At 27.5% G+C, this 25,736-nt stretch overlaps 1 protein-coding gene across 2 annotated transcripts in view; it reads left to right on the top strand.

The window, feature by feature from the left end:
- LOC105847299 (latent-transforming growth factor beta-binding protein 2) overlaps window positions 1-25,736 on the top strand; it is a 102,586-nt gene that overhangs the window by 51,529 nt on the left and 25,321 nt on the right. For both annotated transcript variants that reach the window (XM_065803835.1, XM_065803834.1), the window contains 6 exons: window positions 295-420; window positions 3,791-3,916; window positions 5,605-5,730; window positions 10,403-10,528; window positions 16,561-16,686; window positions 17,088-17,213. In XM_065803835.1, coding sequence (XP_065659907.1) covers window positions 295-420; window positions 3,791-3,916; window positions 5,605-5,730; window positions 10,403-10,528; window positions 16,561-16,686; window positions 17,088-17,213 — 756 coding nt within the window. The remainder of the gene's footprint in view (window positions 1-294; window positions 421-3,790; window positions 3,917-5,604; window positions 5,731-10,402; window positions 10,529-16,560; window positions 16,687-17,087; window positions 17,214-25,736) is intronic.

The following is a 25,736-nucleotide window of genomic DNA, read 5'->3' on the forward strand; positions in this document are numbered from 1 at the left end:
TTGTTGTTAAAAAAATCTATCAGTAAATTGGTAAAATAATGGTATAAGCTCATCCCTTAATTGAATTAAATAATTATTAATTAAATTAAAAATTAATTAAATAAATCTCATAAAACTTGTAAATTTTTACAGTTTTTTGTGATTGATTTAATATTTTTTATTTGTTTATGTTTAGATGACAACATTGATTAAACTAAAAGTTTTATCCATGGTGTCATCTTTTGAACACAAATTAAAATATAAAAAAGTCTTTTTAATACAAAAAAAAATTATTAAAATTTATCTTAACAATAGATATCGATGAATGTAACACAAGCTCTCTGTGCAACTGGGGTCATAGCATTTGTATTAATAAAAATGGTAGTTTTAATTGCACTTGTGAAGAAGGATGGATGTTGTTTGAAAATAAGAGCTGTATAGGTATAAGTTGTTTATTCTTTTTGTTGAATGTTTTTTTTTTTTTAAATAAAAATGTCAAAAACTAAAATAAATAAATAAAAAAAGCATGAAACATCAAAATAAAAGATATTCTAAACAAAATAAAAGTTAATATCTAAAAACTGTTTTAAGTTAAATTTTGCCCTTAGTGTAAAAAAAAATGTTCAAGTCAAAATTATGTTTTTAAAAACATACTCTTGAAGTTTAATTCAAAACCTTATTTCTAATATTATAGGAACTGAAATTTGAAAATAAGAATATGCTAGAAAGTATTAGGATCACATAAAACAATTATTCAATTATTTTTTGCTTTCTAACTTCTTTACATTTAATATTTTATTAATATTCTTACATATTTAATATTTGATATCAATTTTATTTTCAATCTAATAATGGGAAAAATGATTAATTTAGTAATGCTAGTAAAAAATTAGTAACCATTAGCAATATCAGATGTTTTTTATCAAAAGCAATACATTTTGATAACAAAAACTTTGCTTCAAAATTATTGAAAACCAGTTTACTTCAAACTGTTATTTACTTTAATTAATTAGTTTAATTTTCCAATAAAGTAACCTTTTTTTTTTTTTTATCATTTCAATTAATTTTTCTGGAATGTAACTGCTGTTATATTCAAGGCAAGACACTTTAGTTTATTAATAAACCTTTTTTTTTTGTAAAAAAAAATTAGTTATTATATTGGCAGGGCTCAAATCAATGCTAAAAAATCTTTTTTTTTAGCGTTAAATTGTTTTTAATGGTAGTTCTATTTAAGGATATAACATATAGGTTAATATCAATATTTTCTTTATATTTATTTGTAAATGTGATTTTTTTTATTTATAAAGATTTATGATTATTTGATTTTTTTTTTTTTTTTACAGCTTTTATGTAAGTTATTTCATATTTTTTGTTTGAATGAGTTTTAATAGCAACCTTTTTTTTTTTCAAACATCACTTTTAACAAGAAAAGATGAAGTATATAAAGCAAGATAACAAATAACTGACAACTTAAAAGATTGCAAATTATATGAATCAGGAAAACAAGATAAAGGGAGCAAATTCCAAAGAACTGATGTTAGAGCCAAAAACTAGAGGAATAAGAATTTTTCAAGTACTTTAGAACAGTCACAGTAAAAAGTGAAAAACATGAGAATGAATTTTAGTAGATGGCACAAGAGACACTAGCTCTATAGAGCAGTGCCTATTATAGTATTTATAGAAAAGAGAAAGAGAACATTACAAGGATGTGACAATGGTTGAAAGTAGGCTGCAAGTGCAGATCCAACTATAAACGATTATAAAATCCGATGCATTATGTGAGTTTATTAAGAAACATGGTTTCCAAATGCCAAAAAGTCGAATCACAGTTGCAAAACTAATTATAATAGTAAAAAAAAATTGAGATAAAAAACAAGAGCTTTGTGATGAAATTTCTGTTTTGAAAAAATGTGGTGAAAAGTTCAGCATAGTAGTTGATGAATGAACTGATATCTCCATTAAAAGGTTTATAAATGTAACTCTTCACAATAAAGTGCTTATAAATTGGGTCTTGTTAAAATTGATGGTCAACTGATGTTTTCTACAAAAAATCACGTACCTGCAACAGTCAAACATGTTTATGCAATGAATCAAACGAAGAAGATGCCAATGAAAGTGATAAAGCAAACAATTTCAAAGAACTTTTTCAGAATTTTTCTTCAAGAGAATCTAATGATTCAGATTCGGATTGTAATGGCAATGATTGTCTTGAGAGATTTAATTGCAGCAACATTTTTAATGATATTAAGAAAACTGCTTATGGAAGCACCAGCAGTACATTTCAAGATGACATCAAGTCTGTATTAAATAATTTACGTAAACTTATTAATTTTTTTCAAATTTTCAACAGTTCACAGCTCAATTTTGCAAATGCATGTTTTTGAACAAGAAAATAAAAAAATTGATGCAAAAATTTGACATTAAAATTTAATGGAGTTTTTGGGGTCCTAGGATCAAAAGATTGGTAAAAATTGAAACCTTGCATTCAAAAAGGAGTTTAAGACATTAGAACAAATTTTTGAAATTAATTTAAAGGTTTTAGAAAATATTTTTAAAATCTATTGAGTTATACATGTTTTTGTTCCAAAATCTTTATGAGCAAACAACTAATTTAGGTTTTTTTTTTTTTTTTTTTTTTTTTTGTTATTCACCTCCTCAAGGCCGAAGGCCACTACAGATGAGGAGGCTACTTATTAGTGGTTATAACCCTCTCTCAACTCTATAGCTCCCAAACACGAACCTTGACGAACAAGGCCGCTGCGCGGAGAAACAAGTTGAGCGCGGTACTACCAGGGACGTGGTGGGGATCGAACTCGGAACCTCTCGCTTATGAAGCGAGCGCTTTACCACTACACCACTACCGCATAGGTGTAGTGATGCTAAGTTCACTCAAAAAGTGATACCATGAGCAACGCAACAAATATTTAGTTAATGAGGTTTTGCAAAACCCTAATTCAAATACATCACAAAAAAATGATGACTTCAAAAAATCATCAAAGTCAACAATTATTTATTATGCAAAAAATATAATTAAACAAAATTTTATTAAAGTTGATCTCGAATCATCGGATGAAAAAGTTGCTGAAGAAACCAATCTGAAGACACAGTTACAACAATCGCTATCTTATTTTGGGTTAGAAGATGGTTCCAACCCTAAATTAGTAGTTGTGATCCATTTTTAGAGATACTAAAAGAGTTTAAGCCATTTGAAACAAGTGGAATTTAAACAGCAAATTTAAATAAGATTAATGTTGCTCTTAAAACAATTCAGTCCACCTCAACATGCAGCAAAAGAATGTTTTCTGTTGCTGGTAACTTTTCAACTAAGCTTGGAAGCCAAATTAATTTTGAAATTGAATTTTGATGTATGAAATGCATTATTATTTTTTTAAATATTAATTTTTGGAGAATTGAATTATTTAGCTAATACTAGGACCCTGGGAATTGGTTTGATTTGTGAATCAAGTATTGCTTCGATTCGAAATTTGATTCGAAGAAATTTATTCTAGTTTTTTGAATTGCTGTTTATTTTGTGAGTGTTATTGTTTTTTCAGATATTCAATGTTAAGATGCTATTAAGATGTTTTTTTCTCTCAGCCATAAAGTTTTTTTATCTCAGCCATAAAGTTTTTTTATCTCAGCCAGAGTAATAGTAATCAATTGTAATTCTGCTCCCAAACAGCCACTAAAAAATTATTCCAGGCAAAAAATATTTTTGAAGTAGATTTTTTTTTAAAGAGGATATTAAATGCTCTGTTTTTGCAAAAAAAATTTAAAAAATTAGTAAGTTTTAAATTTAACTTGACAATAGATATCGATGAATGTAACACAACTTCTATGTGCAACTGGGATCATGGTATTTGTATTAATACAAATGGTAGTTTTAATTGCTCTTGTGAAGAAGGATGGATGTTGTATGAAAATAATAGTTGTATAGGTAAATTTGTTTTTTATTTGTTGTTAAATGATAATTTTAAGACAATTATAACATCAGATTATAAAATAAATAAAATCAACGTTAAAATAAGAGTTATTTATCAACATATGAAAATTAAATTTATTTTAAAATTATTTAAAGTTAAGTTACACCCATAAAACAATAAAGTTAAAGTAATACAGGCTGATTTTTTTTATTTTTGTTTTACACAATGATCGTAAAAGGTGACCAATGGAGCCATCCAGTTATGTAGACCAGGGAGGTATGGTGATATAAACAGATTATATATGATGTCATTGGGTAAGAGTGCTCTAGTCATCCTGTGATGAGTGCATGCGTGACTAAAAATATTGGCAATATAAAACATTAAATGACACAAATAGGTATAATTGCTAGAAAAATAGTAATTAATAATAATTTGGATAATATAAAAGGAAAAGCAGAAAATATGCAAAGGGATCTCCTCATTTTGAGGATTTAGAGTTTGAAAGCGTGTTGCTGCGCACTAATCCATTAAGCTATAATGTTGGTATGTATGAGTCAAAAAAACGTAAATTGTAAATATAAGTCATAGTTTAAACACTAGACAAGTAAATAAACTAAAAAACTAACTACCACCTGGGTCACAAAAAGATAATAAGACGAAATATTGTAAATATTTCAAAAATATAATACAAATTTAAAAAAGTACTAAAAATCATGGGTAAGGAGTTAAAAAATGTTGATTTCTTTATAAACATTATGATTTATTTAGTAGATGTATGGTGATCCCCCTCCTTGGGAATGCACTTTGATCACCAATGGCATTTCAGGGATCTGGAGACCTGCACTAATGCCACTAGTCATGATCATTTTCTTACTACAGATATCACTGCCTGCACTCTACTTTATACTACTCAATATTGCAGTGTTATAGGACTACACTATGAAAGTCAAAAGACCTGAAACCTATCCCAGTTTTTAATATAGCTCTAACATTCTTAGAAATCTTGTGAGGGTGGTGAGGTGGTGGAAGGTGGTAATGGGCGCATGTGGTGTGGCTATGAATAAATATGTCAATACCTAGACACATAAATATCATGCATATATGTAAACATACACTTAAAGAGACAAGCATATACATGCCCTTTTGCCCCATGCCCATTTATTAAAATAAACAGTTGCAGTATGTTTAAAAATAACACAAAGCAAAGAAGAAAAGAAAAAGATTTAAAGATCTTAACTGCATCATTGCACTATTTATACTTAGTTTATTCCACTATATAAGATACACTTACTATTCCTCTGTCAAAATTGGATCATTAATTGTTTTTTAGTTCTTAAGGGTAGTTCTATTTAAGGTGATATATTATATGGTAATAGCTATATTTTCTTGAAATTTATATATAAGTATAAATCTTTTTTAGTTATTTCAAAAATAGTTTTAGTAGTTTTATCTTTCCGTTTTGGAGATTTATGACTATTTTTTTTTTTTTTTTAATTTTAATTTTTACTTTTTTTTTTGAGTTATTTCATTTATTATTATTATTTTTTTTGTATGAATTTTAATGATATTAAATTAAAAGTTTTATTCATTGTAAATAGTATTTACTTTACTTGGTTTTCAAAAGATGATATTTTCTAAAAACCAAGTAAACAAAGTACTTTTAAAATGCAAAGAATAAAAAAAGAAGTAAACTTATCAATAGATATCAATGAATGTAACACAAGCTCTACGTGCAACTGGAATTATGGTATTTGTATTAATATGAATGGTAGTTTTAATTGCTTTTGTGAAGAAGGATGGATGTTGTATGAAAATAAGAGCTGTATAGGTAGCTATGAATTGCTTTTTGCTCTTGTTGTTTTTAAATAATTCTTTTAAAACAATCATAACATCAAAAGCTAAAAAAATAAAATAAAAAGTTAAAAAAATAGAATAAAAAGTTACGATAAAAGATATTTATTAGCATAACATAATTAAAATAATTTATTTTAAATTTATATAAAGTTACACCCATAGTTACACCTCAAATTATATACAATTACACCCATAGTTACACCTCAAATTATATACAATTACACCCATAGTTATACCTCAAATTATATAGTTACACCCATAGTTACACATAAAATTATATAAAGTTACACATAGTTACGCATAAAATCATAAATATATACACATAAAGTTATAGCCATAGTATAAAAAATATTGAAGTTAAAGATGTATATATAAGATCTATAATGTATGTTTTATATACAACTATTTACAATGTATATAATTTTATGCAATGCATATATGTTTGTATTATATATATACATAATTCAAGTTAAAAGGCAAAATAAAATTAACATTATGTGTAAAATTATGCTTAAAATTTTTTAAAGTTAAACTTTGTAACAAAAAAAAAATTAAAGTTAAAATGAATTTATTTGACTCCTATTTTATTCCTAATTTTTTATATTTCCAATGAAGATCCTAATATTTTTTAATTTTAAATCAATGTTACTCTGCAAATGTTTTTTTTGGGGGGATGTATGTCATACATAATCATGTATATATACATATATACATATATATATACATATATACATATATATATATATATATATATACATATATATATATATATATATATATATATATATATATATATATATATATATATATATATATATATATGTATGTATATATATATATATATATATATATACATATATATATATATATTTATACATATATATATATATATATATATTTATACATACATATATATATATATATATATATATATATATATATATTTAAATATATATATATAAATATACATATATATATATATATAAATATATATATAAATGTACATATATATATATATATATAAATATATATATATATATATATATATATATATATATATATTTATATATATATGTATATTTATATATATTTATATATATACTTATATATGTATATATTTGTATATATATATATGTAACATATGTACATACATATATATACATATGTATATACATATATATATATATTTATATATATATATATATATATATATATATTTATATATATATATATATATATATATATATATATATATATATATAGTTATATATTTATTTTTTTTATACATCTTCGCTTCCAACAAGGCTGCAAGCAGCCACTAATTAAAGTGGGAAGTTACTGAAACAGAAAAGATGAAGATTGTAGAGCAAGATGATGATTGACGGACGACTTAAAAGATTGCAAATTATATGAATCAGGAAAGCAAGATGAGGGAAGGGAATTCCAAAGAGCTGATGTTGCGTTTTTGGAGCACTTAGGAACAGTCACAGAAAAAGGATGACACTTAATTGAATGACGAGTAACACGAGAATGAATTATAGTAGATGGCACAAGAGATGCTAGCTCTTTAGAGCAGTGCCCATTATAGTATTTATAGAAAAGAGAAAGAGAAGCAACATTACGACGATGTGATAATGGTTGGAGGTTGGCTGCAAGAGCAGGTCCAACTATGTTTACAATGCGTTTTTGCACCTTGTCTAAAAGAGAAAGGGCATCGTTAGAAGATCCGCCCCAGATATGGCAACAGTATTCCATACAAGGCCGGATTTGAGATTTATAGAGATAGAGAATAGAATCCCAAGTAAAAAAGTGTCGAGCTCGATAAAGAGATGCAACCTTAGCAGATGCTAGTTTTGCAACTGATTTGATATATGGTTTCCAAGAAAGATTGGAAGTAATAGTTAATCCTAAAAGATGAAGAGTAGGTGACTCATCGAGTACATCACCGTTCATAAATATAGGAAGATCTAAATTATTGCGATAACAATTGGCTGAAAAAAATTGAGTTTTATCTGAATTAAAGTTCACCAGCCACTGTGAGCCCCATGCTGTAGCAGAAGTGAGATCCTTTTCAAGCTCAAATGCCCCCTCCAAGCAATCAGAGGGTGATGGTTTTTTATCACGACAAGAATAAATGGTAGTATCATCAGCAAACAATGCCACCTTAGATGTGAGAATATCTGGAAGATCATTAATGTAAATTAAAAAGATAGGGCCAAGGATAGAACCTTGAGGAACCCCTGAAGTTACAGAATAAGAAGAAGAGTGTTGTCCATCAAGGACAACATTTATGCCACGATTGGAAAGGAAGGACTCAATGATCTTAAAGATGTTGCCGGATACACCATAAGAAGAAAGCTTATGGAGAAGACCAGCATGCCAAACTTTATCAAAAGCTTTTGAAATATCAAGAGTGATGGCCTTAACCTCTCCACCTTTATCTAATGCATGATAAAACTTGTCAGTTATTACTGTTAGCAAATCAGCTGTAGAACAAGAAGATCGAAATCCATATTGATGGTCAGAAAGTAAGTTATTAGATTCAAGATGAGAAATTAAGTGTTTGTTAATTAAAGATTCAAAAACCTTGCTTATGATAGGAAGAAGACTTATGGGACGGTAGTTAGACAAATCAGATCGCTCTCCAGAATTTTTGAAGATAGGAATAACAGATGCTGATTTCCAGCAGGCTGGAAAGCAAGACTCTGATAAGCACTTGTTGAATAATTTCGAGAGTATAGACGACAGCTCCGGAGAACACTTCTGCAAGACAATAATAGGTATGTTGTCTGGGCCACAAGCTGTAAAAGAGTCTAGGCAGGAAATCACTTTAGATACAGATGCTGGAGTGATATGAATGTCAAGCAATGGATCAACCTGTTTGTTGGCAATATCAGGTAGAACGCAACTAGTGGAATCAAGAGATGATATTGATGAAAAGTTTTTAGCAAACAATTCGGCTTTGTCTTTAGGTGAGTTGACAAAGTTTGAACCATACAAGAGAGGTGGAATTATAGATATGCCCTTATTATTGATATTATTATAGATTCTCCAGAAGTCACTAGAGCCTAATTTTTGAGATGAGATACGAGATTTCATGACCTGAGAATAGCGGGTTTTGGCATTAGACAAAACCTTTTTACAATTGTTTCTAGCAGTAATAAACAGACGTCTGTTTTCTAGAGAATTATTTTGCTGATAAATATGGAAGTAACGGTTTCGATTGGCAATCGCAGCAGCACAGTGTAAAGTAAACCATGGAGGAGAGTGAGGCTTGACCTGGAATCGTCAAGAGGGAATAAAAGATTCCATGCCAGCCTGAATCCACGAAGTTATGTAAGAAGCACATTTGTTGACAGGAAGATGAAAGATTTCTACCCAAGGGCCATCACGAAGAAAATCACGGAAAGAATCCCAGTCAGCTTTACTGTAGTTGTAAGAGGTTTGATAATAGGGGGATTCAGGTGATGAAGAAGAATGAGATATTAATTTTAGAGAGATCAAACTGTGATCAGAAGAACCTAAGGGTGAATGTGGAGAAACTGAGCACTGACTAGGATCAGAAACAAGACATAAGTCGAGTAGAGAAGGTAAATGATTTGGGTTGTCAGGAAAGCGAGTCGGAAAGTTTACTATTTGAGTTAGGAATTGAGAAAGGCAAAAGTTATGGGCTTTAATGCCTGCCAAATCAAGCACATAAAAGAATAGTCTGTGGATTCAAACCTAGTTTCACGATAAATGGGTGAATTCTTACGAATGTAAATGCAGAGGCTAAGCATGTGACTATTGGAGTCTTTACGAATTAGAGGAAGATAACCATCAACACTAAGATCACAAGATGAGACAGCCGAACTCAAATTAGTCTCACAAAGAGCAAGTAGGTCTGGTGAACTTTGCAAGAGATAAGACTCAACAGAAGAAAAGTTACTTCGAAGACCACAAATATTAGTGAATGATAGGTTTAGAGAACTTGGTGATGATGATGGTTTTTTGTGTTTTATAGTTTTTGGTACTTTATTCATTTTTAAATTGGATTGAAGAACTTGACTCAAAGCATAGATAGTACTCAGAACACTGTTTAATAGCCCAAGCAATTGCCTCATTACTACTAATAAACCCTGAGCCGTAACAAAGGGTTCCAAATGTGGCCCCCGCAATGCACACGAAAAGTAAAAACAGGGTTGTACCCTCATTAGGAGATAATAGAATGAGTTGCCTAGTCATAAAAACAGAGACACAAGCAAAACCCATGCATTGAGTCAAGAAGATCCAGCATTCAACATCCTAAACTGGAAACAATGTATTAAAATACATCTGCGCCAGCCTAATAGATGAAGAAGGGGTGTGAAGCTGGTCAGCAGATAGAATCTGTTTACCCCTTAAAATATATATATACACATACATACATATATATATATATATATATATATATATATATATATATATATATATATATATATATATATATATATATATATATATATATATATATATATATATATTTATATATATAATTATTATTTGATTTTTTTCTTTTAATTTTTTCATTTTCTGTGTTAGTTATTTTATATTTTTTGTTAAATGTGTTTGTTTGTTTTTTATGCAATAAACACACACAAAAAAAATTTAATTTAACTTAACAATAGATATTAATGAATGTAACACAAGCTCTATGTGCAACTGGGATCATAGCATTTGTATTAATACAAATGGTAGTTTAAATTGCTCTTGTGAAGAAGGATGGATGCTGTATGAAAATAAAACTTGTATAGGTAAGATTTTTTTTTTCCAGATGTTTGTACAGATTCATTAAATTGCTTTTTTATCTCTGAACAAATTATTTTGTTATCTCTGAGCAAATCACTTTATAATTGCATTTTTCATTTTGATAGAAAGACTTATTTTTTTCAGTTTGTTATTCAGAAACTCAAAAATTCCCTCTGCAGTAAAGTGTTTTTGCTGCCATATTGACTATTTTAAATGTATCAACAATGTCAGTCAAAATGTCAAGCACTATTTTAGTGCAAATAAGGTTTGTGGAAATGTCAACCACGACAATTCCAATTTTTTCTTTTATTTTAAGAATTTGTTAAATTATTGCCATTAAGCTGTTCATCACATTAAACTGTTCATCACATTAAGCTGTTTATCTCATTAAGCTGTTCATCACATTAAGCTGTTCATCACATTAAGCTGTTCATCACATTAAGCTGTTTATCTCATTAAGCTGTTCATCACATTAAGCAGTTCATCACATTAAGCTGTTCATCACATTAAGCTGTTCATCACATTAAGCTGTTCATCACATTAAGCTGTTCATCACATTAAGCTGTTCCATCTTTAACAGTCTAAAATAAGAGCAATTATTTTGCAGTTTTTTAACTTTTTATTATCGCACAATATTTTTGACTGGAGATTTTAAAAACAACTTGACAATGTTTTAATTTTTGTTAATGGCAGACTGGAAACAAACATTGATCTTTGGAACCGGAATCCTTTTATTGGTTTCATCATCATTGAGCCTTGAATTTTCCTTTGTGTGTGTGTGTGTTTTGTCATTTTTTATTTGTTTTTTTCACTGTCATTTGTTAATTCACAGACATTTTATTTACAATAATTTTTGATTTCATTCTCAAATTTTGAGACATTTTTCTCATATTACTTTCTTTTTTTACAAACCTTTTTCAATAGCCAGATAAACTCTATGAGTCAGCAAGTTTGATGTTCAGTTCAACTTTCCTAAACCAATATTAAAGCTTCATTGGTGGCAGAAAAAACCATGACCCAAATATATTTGAAATTCTACCACATTTTCTGAGACCATTTCTGCTACTTTTTCTAGAGAAAAAAACCCAGAAAAATTTGTAACCCCATGGTGTTTGTCTGGTAAATGTCTAGAATCTTTTTTTTCAAGGAAGTGTATTTATCAAGTTTAGAGAAACATTTCCCATTCAGTAGCTATAAATAGCTTAGTTGACCTTGAGGTTTTGACATTTTTAGAATAAAGTGCCAACTGAAATAGTGTTTTTAACATTTTTAGAATAAAGTGCCAACTGAAATAGTGTTTTATTAACTGAAATGCTTCTTGGGGTTTTTTAAAAAATGGTTATCTTTTTCTATCATTGCTAATGAAATGAATGTGCTTTTTTTAAAGTAATAAAACTATATCTATCTTAAAGCTACCAGATTTAAAAGAACTTGTTCGATTGACTCTATAAAAATAGATAAAGTTTGTGACCCTACTTTTACTGAAGAGATTTATACATCTTTTTGTTCTTTAGTATTTTTTATTTTATGTTTTTGATTGAGATGATTTTACATTTGTTGTAGATCCTGTGAATTTGTTGTAGATCCTGTGAATCCTGTGAATAAATTTTTTTCCTCATACCTAGCATACAATCTTTAACATAGTGTTTTAAGCCATTTTTTTGGACCAATCAGAGAAACTTTTAAAGACACTTTTTAATACTTCAATTCTTTTGTGCGCGACTGAATTGAAACAAAAAAAAACTAAGAGATAAAAAGAATTAAAGAAAAGTATTAGGTTTATTACTTTTAGGAAGTTTATTACTTTTAATAGGTTTATCTAATTCAAATATGAATTTTTTTTAATTTATAGTTAAATGTCAAAATAGTTAGGAAATTGAAAAGTTTAATAATCAAGCTTTTATACCGAAACAATGATATTTTAGCCTCTTTTTAGATTTTTAATTATAAATGCAATAATACACTTTTAATAAAAAAAAAAAATATATTTTTAATTATTTAAAAGCATTGTTATCAGGGTTGGCATTGAGCATCTGCCCAATAAATCACATGTAATATGTTTGTTTTTTTTTAGACATTTTATAATTTTATGAAGTAACATTTAAAAAAACACGGCCTTATTGTTAAACGTTTTTCAACTTTAATTGACCATGAGCCAGTAGGGCATGTTTGACATATAGAAATAAATCTTGAAAATCTTTCAGATAACTGATTTCTTGTTACTCTGATTAATCTTTTCTATTATTTACTGCTAATCTCTGCACAATAATATTGATATAATTGATTGCTAGATATTTGCAATCCTTTAGTTTAAGCAAAGTTAAACAAGGTACAAAATCAGGATAATGATTGTAAAACCATCCTTTTATTTTATCTTCTTTTTTCAGTTGTCAGGTTTTTACAAAAAAAAAAATTTTTTGTATATAAAAAAAAATTTTTGTATGTAAAAAATTTTGATCATTGGTGTGAAAATCACTTTTTTACATGTTATTTTTAATTTGTAACCTTTTTTAACCCAAAAAACCAGGATTAGTAATGTCTAACAATGAATTGGTATGGTTGCATCTTACATCTCTTCTTAATAGCTATGTGATAATAACTTAGTTCAAGATTTTTTAAAAGTGACAGTCACAATTCAAAGCGTTTAGATTGTGTATTTTTACTTATTTAATTAACATCAATAATGGTTATAGTTTGAATACCTTTTCTTTACATCTATAAAATCTTATATTGTAATAAAAGTAGAACTTAATTTATTTTTAATTTTAATAAATTTTGATGTTACATCTTTATTATTAGATAAAGATGCTTGATCTAAAACAACACCAAATATTTTGAGTTAGGAGACTTTTCAATAATTTTTTTTTTAAGTTTTTTTTTTTAATAATTTTTTGGATTTTCTTAGATATATTATGACTATCTATGTATGTTTCAATACATTCAAGTTTTTCAGTGAGTATCGTTTGGTAGCTAAGACATCTACCCTCTATTCTGATGCAGTCATCCCTCAAAGGAAAAAATTAAGGGTTAATCTTGTTCTATTATATGTGTTTTATATTTTGAAATAAAATACCTCATATGTAAAATCATATTTACATGGGATTGATGTTTTTGCAATAGTATTTCAGAACTTCAATCTTCATGTTTGATGACATCTTAATGTAATACTTTCTTTTCTTTTTTAAATCAATAGAGTAAAACCGGGTCAAGCCACACACTAAAAAATAAATTTTTTATTTTTCTAGTTTTATTTTTTTTATTTTTTTTTTTATTATTAGATATCTAAGAAAAAACTGCATAAGATTGCATTAAAAAAAAATTAAATTTGCCATCATTCCTCAAACTGCTGTATAAGAGTGGTATATGTTTTACACACTTTTACTCATGCAAATGCTGGTTTTCAGTATACTGGCTTATTTCCATTTAATAAAAACAATATAAATCATAAGACATTACCAATCACACAAGAGTTTAATCAACAATCATCATCATTAGCAGTCTCTGCAGCTCAGTCACAGCATCATCATCTTCAACAGCCGCTGCAGCACCTACTCCAACTACACACTAATTTCCATCTTTATCAACTACGCCAGCTTTGAGTTTTATTAGGTATGAAGCATGTGTTGAGCATTGCAAAAATAGTATCGAGATGGAGTTGAAGCAATTTTTCAAGCCAGAAATTAATTGCATGTTAAAAAATCAAAGCAGTGCAACATGTAAAAACTTTTTACATGTTGCACAGCAGAAAATATATTACTGAAAAAAATGTGATCAAGTTCCTCAAACAGAAAGATTAAGAAAAAGCAACAAAGGAAGCTGTAAAGGTTGCTAAACTTAACACGAAGTGTAGGCTCCCTCAAAATGCAACGCATTCAAAATAACAATCAATTGTTTTTGGAGTACAAGAAGCAGCTCTGTTAGATGCTAAATTGTCCACTTTTGTTGTTGAATTTTCTTTTGACTATTTCTTAATAAAGCCGTTAAAATAGTCTTTGCCAGACTTGCCATTTTTGAATAAGTGCAATTGGTCTTTGTGTTTAAGGTAGCCATGAAAATAGTCTTTGCCAGACTTACCATTTTGAATAAGTGCAATTAATTTTCGTGTTCAAGGTAGTCGATTACAAATTAGAGAAGTTCATTTCAAGTTAAATCATAATCTCTGTCATCAAGTGATTGGAATGCATCATTTTTTCTGTTTCGTTTGAGAGTACCATTTTTGTACCTGAGCCATGGAAATCTTTATTGTTGTTATTCCTGAGATCTTTGAGTGTTGAGCTTGGAGCGCCAAATTTAAATGCAGCTTTTCTCAGTGATGTATTGTTGTCTTTCATATCAGTTAATACAACTAGTATATCATCTTCCTTGTACGCTTTTGTTTTTTTAGTTCAAATTTTAAAGTGAGTTGAGTAGAATTGAGTGATGATTATTGTGAGTGATCATGAGTGAGGGATGATTACATTGAGAAATAACATAATAATTGAATTTTAATAATGAATATGTGATCATTGTATTAACAAATAACATATTAATCCATTTTAATTAAACCAGAATTAACGCTATGTTAATTATATAAAGATAAGCACTTAGACAATCGAGTGTGCGGTTTTATCAGAAAAAAATATTTTTTTACTTTTTTGATTTTCTATTAAACTTTTTGTTTTAGTTGCATAAAAATTATACTATCAGAATGGAAGTTATATTTCCAACAAGATAGGGTTATTTTTATCAGTTTACTAAAATTATTTTTTATCAGTTTTAGTTCTATTGCTATTTTGTTCACAATGATAGGAAATATATAAAAAATCCCTGTTAATGTTGTAAAAAAAAAAAAAAAGAGTTGAATTGGCATACAATTTTATCAATTCAAATAAAGGAGATAATTCTGTATTCAAATCAATTTTTATTTTTTTCAAAGCCGTATATGTTCAGTTTTTATTTGATAACTTCGATCAGTGCGCATAATGATATTGTGTGCGGTTTGACCCGGTTTTACTCTAATTCTTTTTCTTGAAATTATTTTCTTAAAAGACCTTAATGAAGTAAATTATATTCTACTCAATATTATTGAAGAAAAAAGATTAAAGTTATTTTATTTGATAAAAAAACCTAAAATTTACAAAAACATTCAATAAAACCCGAAACAATTAATAGACAAAGGCACTCTTTTTGATACCAGGGTTTAAAGTAATCCTGACAGAAAACTGTACAATTATTTTAAATAATAATGCAATTAAAATTCAATTTTTTTCTTTTTAATTTTGTTAAATGTTAAAATTTACCAGTTAAAAAAATGGTAAAGCTCAACCTTTATTCCGATGTATCTTTATCTTTACCAATCTTCTAATGTATCTGATTTTATTTACTTCAGCTTTCTTGTGTTACACTGTGTATACATACTATGTTATCCTACTTTGCGCTTACCTTTTTTTTTCTAAAAACATCACATGTTTACATTTTGATAACTTAATCATTGCACTAATCATGCTCTAGAATATTCATATTCCATTTTATAAAATACACTTATTTCCTCTGTTGTCATTGTTGTTTTTTGTTGTTGTCAGCTATTTTTCTGTTCTTAAGGATAACTTTATTCAAGCATATATGTCATGGGGTAACATCTATATAAATATAAACATTTTTAAACTACTTTTTTAATATTTTTATATTTTTGTTTATAGAGATATATGATCCTTTTAATTTTTTTCAATTTTTTTATGCTATCAATTTAATGTTTTTTGTTTAATTAAGTATTATTAAAGGTGTCATTACTTAAAAACAAGTGTTTCTTATATGCAAAAAAATACGTAAACTTTGAAAATTTAACTTAACAAATTTTTTTAAATGTTTTTATAAATACAGCAATACCAGTTAATACCAGTATTGAACTATTTTCAATATGAAAACAGGTATTATAATTTTCTAGTATTTTGAAAACTCAAGTTGTGTCACTTTTTGAAAACAATGGAAATTAAATGCTCTATTTTTGTAAAAAAAAAAATTTTTAATTAGTAATTTTTAAAATCTAACTTAACAATAGATATCAATGAATGTAACACAACCTCTATGTGCAACTGGGATCATAGCATTTGTATTAATACAAATGGTAGTTTTAATTGCTCTTGTGAAGAAGGATGGATGCTGTATGAAAATAATAGTTGTATAGGTATAAGTTATTTTATTTTACTTTTTTTGTTTTTTGTTTATTTTACTTCTTTATTTTACTTAGGTATTTATTTATTTTACTTATGTATTCAAGTTACTTCCAGTAACTTTCAACTCTTATAGTGGTTGCTTGCAGCCTTGTTGGAAGCAAAGATATTTAAAAAAAAAAAAGACTTTTTTTTTTTTGAATGTTTATTTATATGAATGAAACCTGTTTTTGTACAATTTTTATTTATTTTGTTTTTGTTGAATGTTTATTTTAAGACACTTAAAATGTCAAAAATTAAAATAATTAAAAAAACTAAAAAAGAGAAGGAGAAAGAGTTAAAGAAAATTATTACTTAAGAAAATATCACAAAAATTTTTTAAATTAGTAAATTTTAAATTTTAACTTAACAATAGATATCGATGAATGTAACTCAAGCTCTATGTGTAACTGGGAATTTGGTATTTGTATTAACACAAATGGTAGTTTTAATTGCTCTTGTGAAGAAGGATGGATGTTGTATGAAAATAAGAGCTGTATAGGTAAAAAAAAAAATTTTTTTAATTTTATTATAAAAGGTATTTAATAATAAAATAAATAATAAAGTTAAATTTACTTTAAAACTATTTAAAGTTAAATTTATGGCATAAAAAATATTAAAGCTGAAATGAAGTTTTAATTATTTGTATTGAAGTTGGTAATCTAGGGGTTATTTGAGTCTTTATTCATAAGATTATAAGATGAAACATCTTATTCATAAGATTATATGAACTTATTTTGTGACAAAGCTATACAGGAGAATAATAGGACTGCAAAAAAAAGAATTACTCAATTATTTTTGGCTTTCTAATATCTTTTTGTTACTATTGTTACCAGTTTTCTTGTCAATCTAATAATAGTAATAATGATTATTGTTTCCATTATTAAATGTTAGCAGTATCAGATATTTTTTATGAAAATAATAATTGTTAGAAACAGAAAATTTGCTTAAAAATCATTATAAACCAGTTTCCTAGTATTTACTACAATTAATTTATTCCTTTCCAATATTAGTTATACAAGCTCTGTAATTGTCAAGTATTATATAACTATGTTGACAGGCAGTTTATGCCTACACAATTTATTGTAAAACCTTAAAGTTAAAAAAATAATAATAATCTTTTCAGTTTTAAATCATTGTTAATCTACAATTTTTTATTTTAGGATGTAAATGCTTTTATTTTAGCAACTTGCTATTTTAAGACAAAAATGATTGATCATTACTAAATGGAACTCAAACATTCAAAAAATTACTAATGGAAACTAATTCACAACAATAAAGTCAAACAATAAAATCTAAACAAATATTTTTTAAATAGCATTATTGTTTTGTGATTTTGAATCATGCTTCCTATAAAAATAAAAATTAAAGAAATTTTATATACTAGTTAAGTCTTAAGTAAACTGGTTCATACTTAACAACATCAATCAATCAGGTTGTTGCTTACTATTTAATTAATTCTTTTAGCTATTTTTTGATCTTTATGTATAGTTACTTTTTTTTATTTTTCTTATGTTATATCAAAAATTTATCATTTTATATCATCTCAGAATTAAAGGTTTAAAAATACCTTTTCAAAGTATTATGATTTTGTACAAAATGTTACATAAAAAAGTACACTAAAAGTTAAACAAAGTTTTTCCTAATGTAAAAGTATTGTTATTGGAGTTTTTTATTGTAACAAAAAAGTTATACAAAAAGTACATGAAAAATACTTTATCAAAGTATTATGAATTTGTACAAAAGAGTTACACAAAAAGTTACACAAAATTTTTCCTAATGTAAAAGTATTGTTATTGGAGTCTTTTATTGTTCTCTGTTGAGCTAAAAATATCTTTCAAGTGATTTATATAATAAATTTGATAGTGTATTAAAAATAATTAACTTAGATCAAAAAGAAACAATTTGGAATTTAGAAATTTCAACTGTAATTATTTGGAAATAAAAGATAATATAGATTTATACCTTGAATCAAACATCTGCAACATTTACAGCAACTATAATAACTGAAGCTTCACCATAACTAATTGAACTTGCTTTGTGTAATGTTCCATTAAGCATTGTATTAAATAACATTTTTTTTAGGTCTAAGTGATCATGATATGATTGGAGTTATTAGAAAACTTCATCACATAAAGCACCCTAAACAACTCAGGCAATCAATAAAGTATATATAAAGTGTTTTATTGATTGTAAACTATGAAATATATTCAGTAAAAAGGATATTATGGTGGGTTAACTTTGGATATAAGTTAAAGCTAATTTAAAGGAGTATTATTCAGTGTATTTGATAAGTTTGATCACTTTAAATAAAAGTCTAGAATCTTTAGTAGAGTATGGCTGTATCAAATGCAATAATTTGTGTTTGTTTACTATATGAATTTAAACTTGGTACCAAAGCTACAGAAGTTTGTTGTAAGACATATGCTTCTTTTGGGGAAGGTACTGTAGCTGAATGGAAGTCAAAAGTGGTTTGAAAGATTGGTCTCTGGAGATGAAAAGTTGAACCACATTTCCGAAATTCATCAACTATTAACAACGATAATATCAAAATGACATTTGACAAAAGATTTTATGTGTATGATACTATACCATGTGTTCACTTTAAATTTCTAAGTGCAAAAACCTACTACTGAAATCTACTCAAAAATTACTGCTGAAATGTACTCAGCACAGCTGAACAAAGTTTCTCTCACATAAAGTCAAAAACAGCCTGCTTTGGCAAATTGAAAATGTATTGTATTCCATCAATACAATACTTTTTCTATTTGCCAAAAGCAGATAAAAATGACAACGCAAGACCATACACTGTAAGAATCACGCAGGAAACTCTGGAGCAAATTCAATTGGAAGTTCTACCTCACCTTTCGTACTAACCAGACCTGGCCATAAGTGAAAACCACCTGTTTTTGGACAACTAAATGCGGAATCTTCAACATTATGTGGAACCATATGCGGAATCTTCAGCCAAATTTAGTTTTCAAAATATAAAGATTTTGGAAAACAAAAAATTTAGAAAAAAGGTGATACACTTCTTCAATTCTCAAAAGCAAGATTTCTAAAAAAAGATATATGATCTTATGTCTAGATAGGAAATAAAGATTGGGAAGGAAGTTGCTGAAGGTGATCATTTTTTGGAATAAATAATCTAAATTAAACCCATTTTTTGTGTTACTATTTCTTAATTATGAAAAACCACACAAACTTTTTTTGGATGCCTAGTATCATTTTGCGCAGATACCTTAAATACAACTCTATTTACTTAAGAAATAAATTAAAGCAAGTAGATTGGAATTTTATCTTAAACTTAAAAAACCAAATAATGCATGCAGAGAAATGAAGGCTGTTTTGTTAATTTTCTTTGACAAACATTAATCATAGGCGATCCTGTGGAATTTTGGGAACCTTCAAGGAGGTCTATCCAAGAAAAAATAAAAAGGGTGTTATAAAAAACTTTGAAATTGATCGAAATCAAATTAATTCACTTCAAATAAATCAGTTGTTTCAAGTGCATTTGGAAAAAAATTTTCTGTTGTTACCAACTTACTTTTTGAAACTTATTTTTCTACAATAAAATATGTACAGAAATCTAAAGTTCCTTTGAAGTGACGTACCAAAGTTAGGAAGTTAATATCAAATTAAAGTTTTATAATTAACAGACCAATCTCTGTACTTCCTATAGTTTCTAAAGTTTTTGAGAAAATGATTGATCGTTAAGCTAGTGAGTAGAAAATAGTTATATAAGTTAGTGAGTTAGTGAGTACCTAGAAGAAAATAATTTATTATGCAATCATAATTTTGATTAAAGATCTAAGCATTCTGGAGAATCAACTGTTACAATTTATTAATGATAATGGAAAGGCATTGTTAATAAACATCTTTTTGGAAACATATTTGTTGACTTAACTAAAGCCCACAACACAGTTAGCCTTGCTAGTCTGTTATCTAAATTATCAGCGTATGTAATAATTAGTTTAACATAATAACTCATAACTGATTATCTTTGTAACAGAAACCAGTTTTTTATGTATGAATAGAAATTGCCTGAGTCTCAGGAAATTACAAGAGGAATTGCTTGAGGTTCAATTCTCAGAACTTTGCTATATTTAATATAATTTAATGATGTATCAGATGTCTAAAGCTCAGCTCAATTGTAAAGTAGGTTGATGACACCGTAATTTTTGTAGCTGATAATGATACTCAATTGATAAAAAAATTAGTTTGTACTAAACTATTTTTTTCTTGAAAAATAATAACAAACTTGATATATAGACACGCTTGATATATAGAGACATGCTTGAGCTAATCATTGTATGCAGGCGATTAGGACCCTTAAAACTTTTGGTGAGTGGTGAGTGGACAACTCAATAATTTAGCGAATTTTTAGCTTAACAATAGCAAGTTTGAAATTTATGGCACAAATGGAATTCTTTTTCATAAACATTGCAATTCTGATGAATGTCTGATATTTGAAGAACCTGATATAGGTCAAGCAATGTTATACTTTGAATTAGACTAAATTCATAAATTTTTGTTTGGTGATGACTCTAGTATTTCAATGTAGACAAGAGCTAGAGATATGGTTAAACTATTTTATAACTAATTTTGTTAAATCTAATCAAAACTGTACGGGTTAGTGTTTATTAATAGTAATGAAGCAATTTTTAGGACTATTAGATAGTGTACTAAGTACTATTGGTGCTTTGAGTCAAGTTCTTTACCAATTTAAAAAATTACTAAAATATCAGACTATAAAATACAAAAAAACATTGTCATCACCAAGTTCTCTAAATCCATCATTCACTAATATTCGTGGTCTTCGAAGCTTTTCTTTTGTTGAGTCTTATTTTTTGCAAGTTTCACCAGACCTACTTGCTCTTTGTGAGACTAATTTGAGTTCAGCTGTCTCATCTTGCGATCTTAGTGTTTATGGTTATCTTCCTTTAGTTTGTAAAGACTCCAATAGTCACATGCTTGGCCTGGGCATTTACATTTGTAAGAGTTCATCCAATTATTGGGAAACTAGGTTTAAATCCACAGACTGTTCTTTTATTCGCTTTAGTTTAGCACCACGTCACTCTATCGCCTTTCTTTTTGTTCTATATTGCTCTCCTTCATCTCAAGACTGCACTCTTTTCGATGTTATTTCTGGTTAAATTAACCAAACCCTTTCAGATAATATTGTTGTTGTTGGTAACTTGAATCACACTGAATGGCTTAGTTCTAGTGTTGGTGACTCTGCAGGTGTTAAAGGAATCCCAAAGTGCCGAGACAAGTTGTGTTTACTTTAAAGAGAATGATAAAAAAAATGTTTGGGCAGAATTTTTTTAAGTAAAACAAAATAATAAATGTATACCAACAAAAACGAACTTTGTTGTTTTACTCGAACTTCGTCGTCTCCACAGTAATCTCGGCTGCAATCTACAGACTTTATAACTTATTCAAGCGCGTTTAATTCCAAAGAGTTTTAGTAAATGATGTCATAGTAGAATTTCGATAAGAAATCTTAAAAAATATTTTTGTTAGCAAATTATAGATTTGGGTAGGTAGGTTAAGAGTGTAGATAGTTTTAGGGAGATAGAGGGTACTCAAAAAAACTATAGCATAATGTAGAATAGGGGGGGGGGGGGGGGAAGGGGTCAAAATTTAGGCATACATACATTATGGACAACCCCTTATTTGCTAAACTTTTCATCAGGTTACATATATTCTCAAAATACTAATTTAATCAAGCAAGATATCTTTAATAAAATTTATTCTGTAAAACATGTATTGCTCATTTTATTTTATTTTTAAAGTTAAATAATTACTGTCAAAGATTGCAAAAAAAGTGTTGTATTATCGAGTCAATTTTGAAATCAAGATCGTTTAATGAAAAACCTTTCATTGTCAATTTTGCTAGTTTTTTGATAAGAGAAATCTAAAATACTTGCCAAATATGACATATAAGTTGGAAAATATTAAATATGTTTTTTAAAGCGCGCTTTAACACAATAACAATTTTAATTGCCATCTGTCTTCAATTATTGCCATAAAACATTATTTATTGCTTTAAATAATAAAAAGCTGTCTGTTTCATGCTCTGTTATGCATTGATGATCTTTAAAAAAACAAACATTTTTTTACTTTACATAGTCATAGTACAAAAAAGTTAATGTTTGTTATTATTACTATTATTATTACTGTGCACATAAGTTTATATTTTAAAGAATGTTACTTAATTTGTTATACCTGAGGCGATATTTATTTCCTTTATTTCAACGCAACAAAAACATTCTTTTTCAAGTGGCATAGTTTTACAATGTCCATATTTACACCATTGTTCACTTTGACTTTTAGCAATATCAAAATTCAAATCATAGCTGATACGATTTTCAACTATATCGTTTCTTTTATCCATACAGGTTTTTTTTTTTTTTTTTTTTTTTTTTTAAGAGGTTCGAATCAGTATGGAGTTGCCAACATTTTAATTGTTTAGTTATCAAATTCCAAATGCAAAATACAAAATTACTTTAATATTTATATGCAAATCATCAATATTTATCAATTTCCGCTAAATTGACATACTTAATAATATTTTCAAACTCTAAATTAAAGAATGCAGCTATTATCTCTAATAAATGATGTCGTTTACCAAAATTATTTATTAATTAAAAATTTAAAAAAATTTTAAATGTCATTTCGATAGAAGAACAAAAACATCATAGCAATAAACAGCTTAGATAAACTTAAAAAAGTTATGTTTAGCTTCCTATAAAATTTATGGGAAAGTCATACAATTGATAATAAATGCTATTTTAAAAGACAAATAAAACAATAACAAACAATATTGATTCAAATAAAAAACTCTACAATGACGTCATTTACTAAAACTCTTTGGAATTAAAAGCGCTTGAATAAATTATAAAGTCTGTAGATTGCGGCATGTATTTTAAAGACTCAGAGAGAATTGCTACTGTGGAGACAGCGAACTTTGAGTAAAAGAAGAAAGTTTGTTTTTGTTGGTATACATTTATTATTTTGTTTTACTTAAAAAAATTCTGCCCAAACATTTTTTTTTTTTATCATTCTCTTTAAAGTAAACACAACTTGTCTTGGCACTTTGGGATCCCTTTAAACCCCACAACTTTTGCCTTTCTTGATCTTAAAAAAAATAGACAACTTTTTAACACACTTTCCAGACAATCCAAATCGTTTACCTTCTCTACTCGACTTATGTCTTGTTACTGATCTTAGTTAGTGCTCAGTTTCTCCACATTCACCCTTAGGTGCTTCTGATCATGGTTTGATCTCTCTAATTTGTCTATATATTATTGTCTCATTCTTCTTCATCATCAGAATCCCCCTACCATTGTACCTCTTACAACTACCTTAAAGCTGACTGGGACTCTTTCTATGATTTTCTTTGTAATGGCTCTTGGGTAGAGATCTTTTGTCTTCCATCTGATAAATGTGCTTTTTATGTAACTTCTTGGATTCAGGCTTGCATGGAATCTTTTATTTCCTCTCAATGATTCTATGTCAAGCCACACTCATCTCTCATTGTACTGCTGCAATTTCCAATCGTAACCATTACTTTCATATCTATTATCAAAACAATTCTCCAGAAAACAGAAATCTGTTTACTATTGCTAGAAACTATTGTTTAAAAGATTTTGTTTAATGCCAAAGCCCACTTTTCTCAGGTTACATAATCTCGTAAAGTTAGGCTCATCTCAAAAATTAGGCTCTAAAGACTTCTGGAGAATCTTTAACAGTGTCTATAATAAGGGCAAATTATTGTTCCTCATTATATCAAAGGCTTTAGACATTACTTAATACTTATTCACCTAGTTTTTGTTCTAAAACATCTGTTCTTTGGAATATGCTCCTTTCATCTTATTTTTCTGATTTGTATACTATTGTACTCTAATAGTGGATGCTTAAAGTCTTGTTGGAAGTGACGATGTTTTAAAAAAAAATTAAAATTTTTTAAATAGTTTGGAATGTTTTTACAAAAGGTTGTGAATTATTAACCTCACTTTATGATGTATCCAACTAATTTAAAAAACATACATAGTTAAGTTGAATTATTCTTCAAATTTAACTTTGCTATGGAAACTACAAAACTATTTTCTTTTTTAAATAATTTAAACTTACAAAGCTCAGCAATTAAATTAATAAAAAAAATATTGGTAGTTATATTGATTAGCTTTTTTTATCAAAAGTTTATAACATGCTATAAAAGGCAAAGTGTTTTTCTTATTGTGAAATAGTGTTTATTGATAAAGTCATGAGCTGAAAAACTTTTTCTTTTAGAAGTATCTTATTTTTGAAAGAAGGTCTTGATAGGTTCAATTCATTGGTACATTTGAAGGAAGGTCTCGATAGGTTTTATTCATTGGTACATTTGAAGTTGGAATGTTTCTGTTCTGCTTCTGTCCCAGTCAAAAATTGTAACACCCTTTCTAAAGTAATGCCATTTCTTCTGCCAATAAATCAATTAAAATAAACAAGGTATAATTTGCACAATAAATATATATAACACTGAACTATGCAATTATTTAAAACTAGGTTTGAAAATGTATTTATGTTGATATCAGAGCTGTCCCGAAGAGATTTGAACGGGGGAGGGGTATACTAACCAGCAGCTGCTTTAAGGTACTTGTTAAACTTAGCTTATATTTTAGATTGAAACACATTATTTAACTCAACTTTTGCAAATAATGACTTTAAATATGTTGACGATCATTTGAATGTCAGTATTTCTACATTATTTGAGTTAGAAAGTTGAAAGATAGTTAGTCTTTGTATATTCTTTAAAATCAGATTGAATACTTTATAGCAAGGTTTTGGCACAGTGGCATAAAAAATCTCATCTATTGTAATTTTTCAAAGTGTCATATTGTAAGTATCTATTGTAATTTTTCAAAATGTCAGATAAAGTTAAGTCTTACCAAATACTAAATCAACTGCCTAGTAATTTTTAGGGAATTAATCAAGTATTCTATTGTCAAAATATTTTTTCTTAATATTACTTAAAATA

This window comes from Hydra vulgaris, chromosome 08 (genome assembly GCF_038396675.1).
Source record: "Hydra vulgaris chromosome 08, alternate assembly HydraT2T_AEP".
NCBI classification, from domain to species: Eukaryota; Metazoa; Cnidaria; class Hydrozoa; order Anthoathecata; family Hydridae; genus Hydra; species Hydra vulgaris.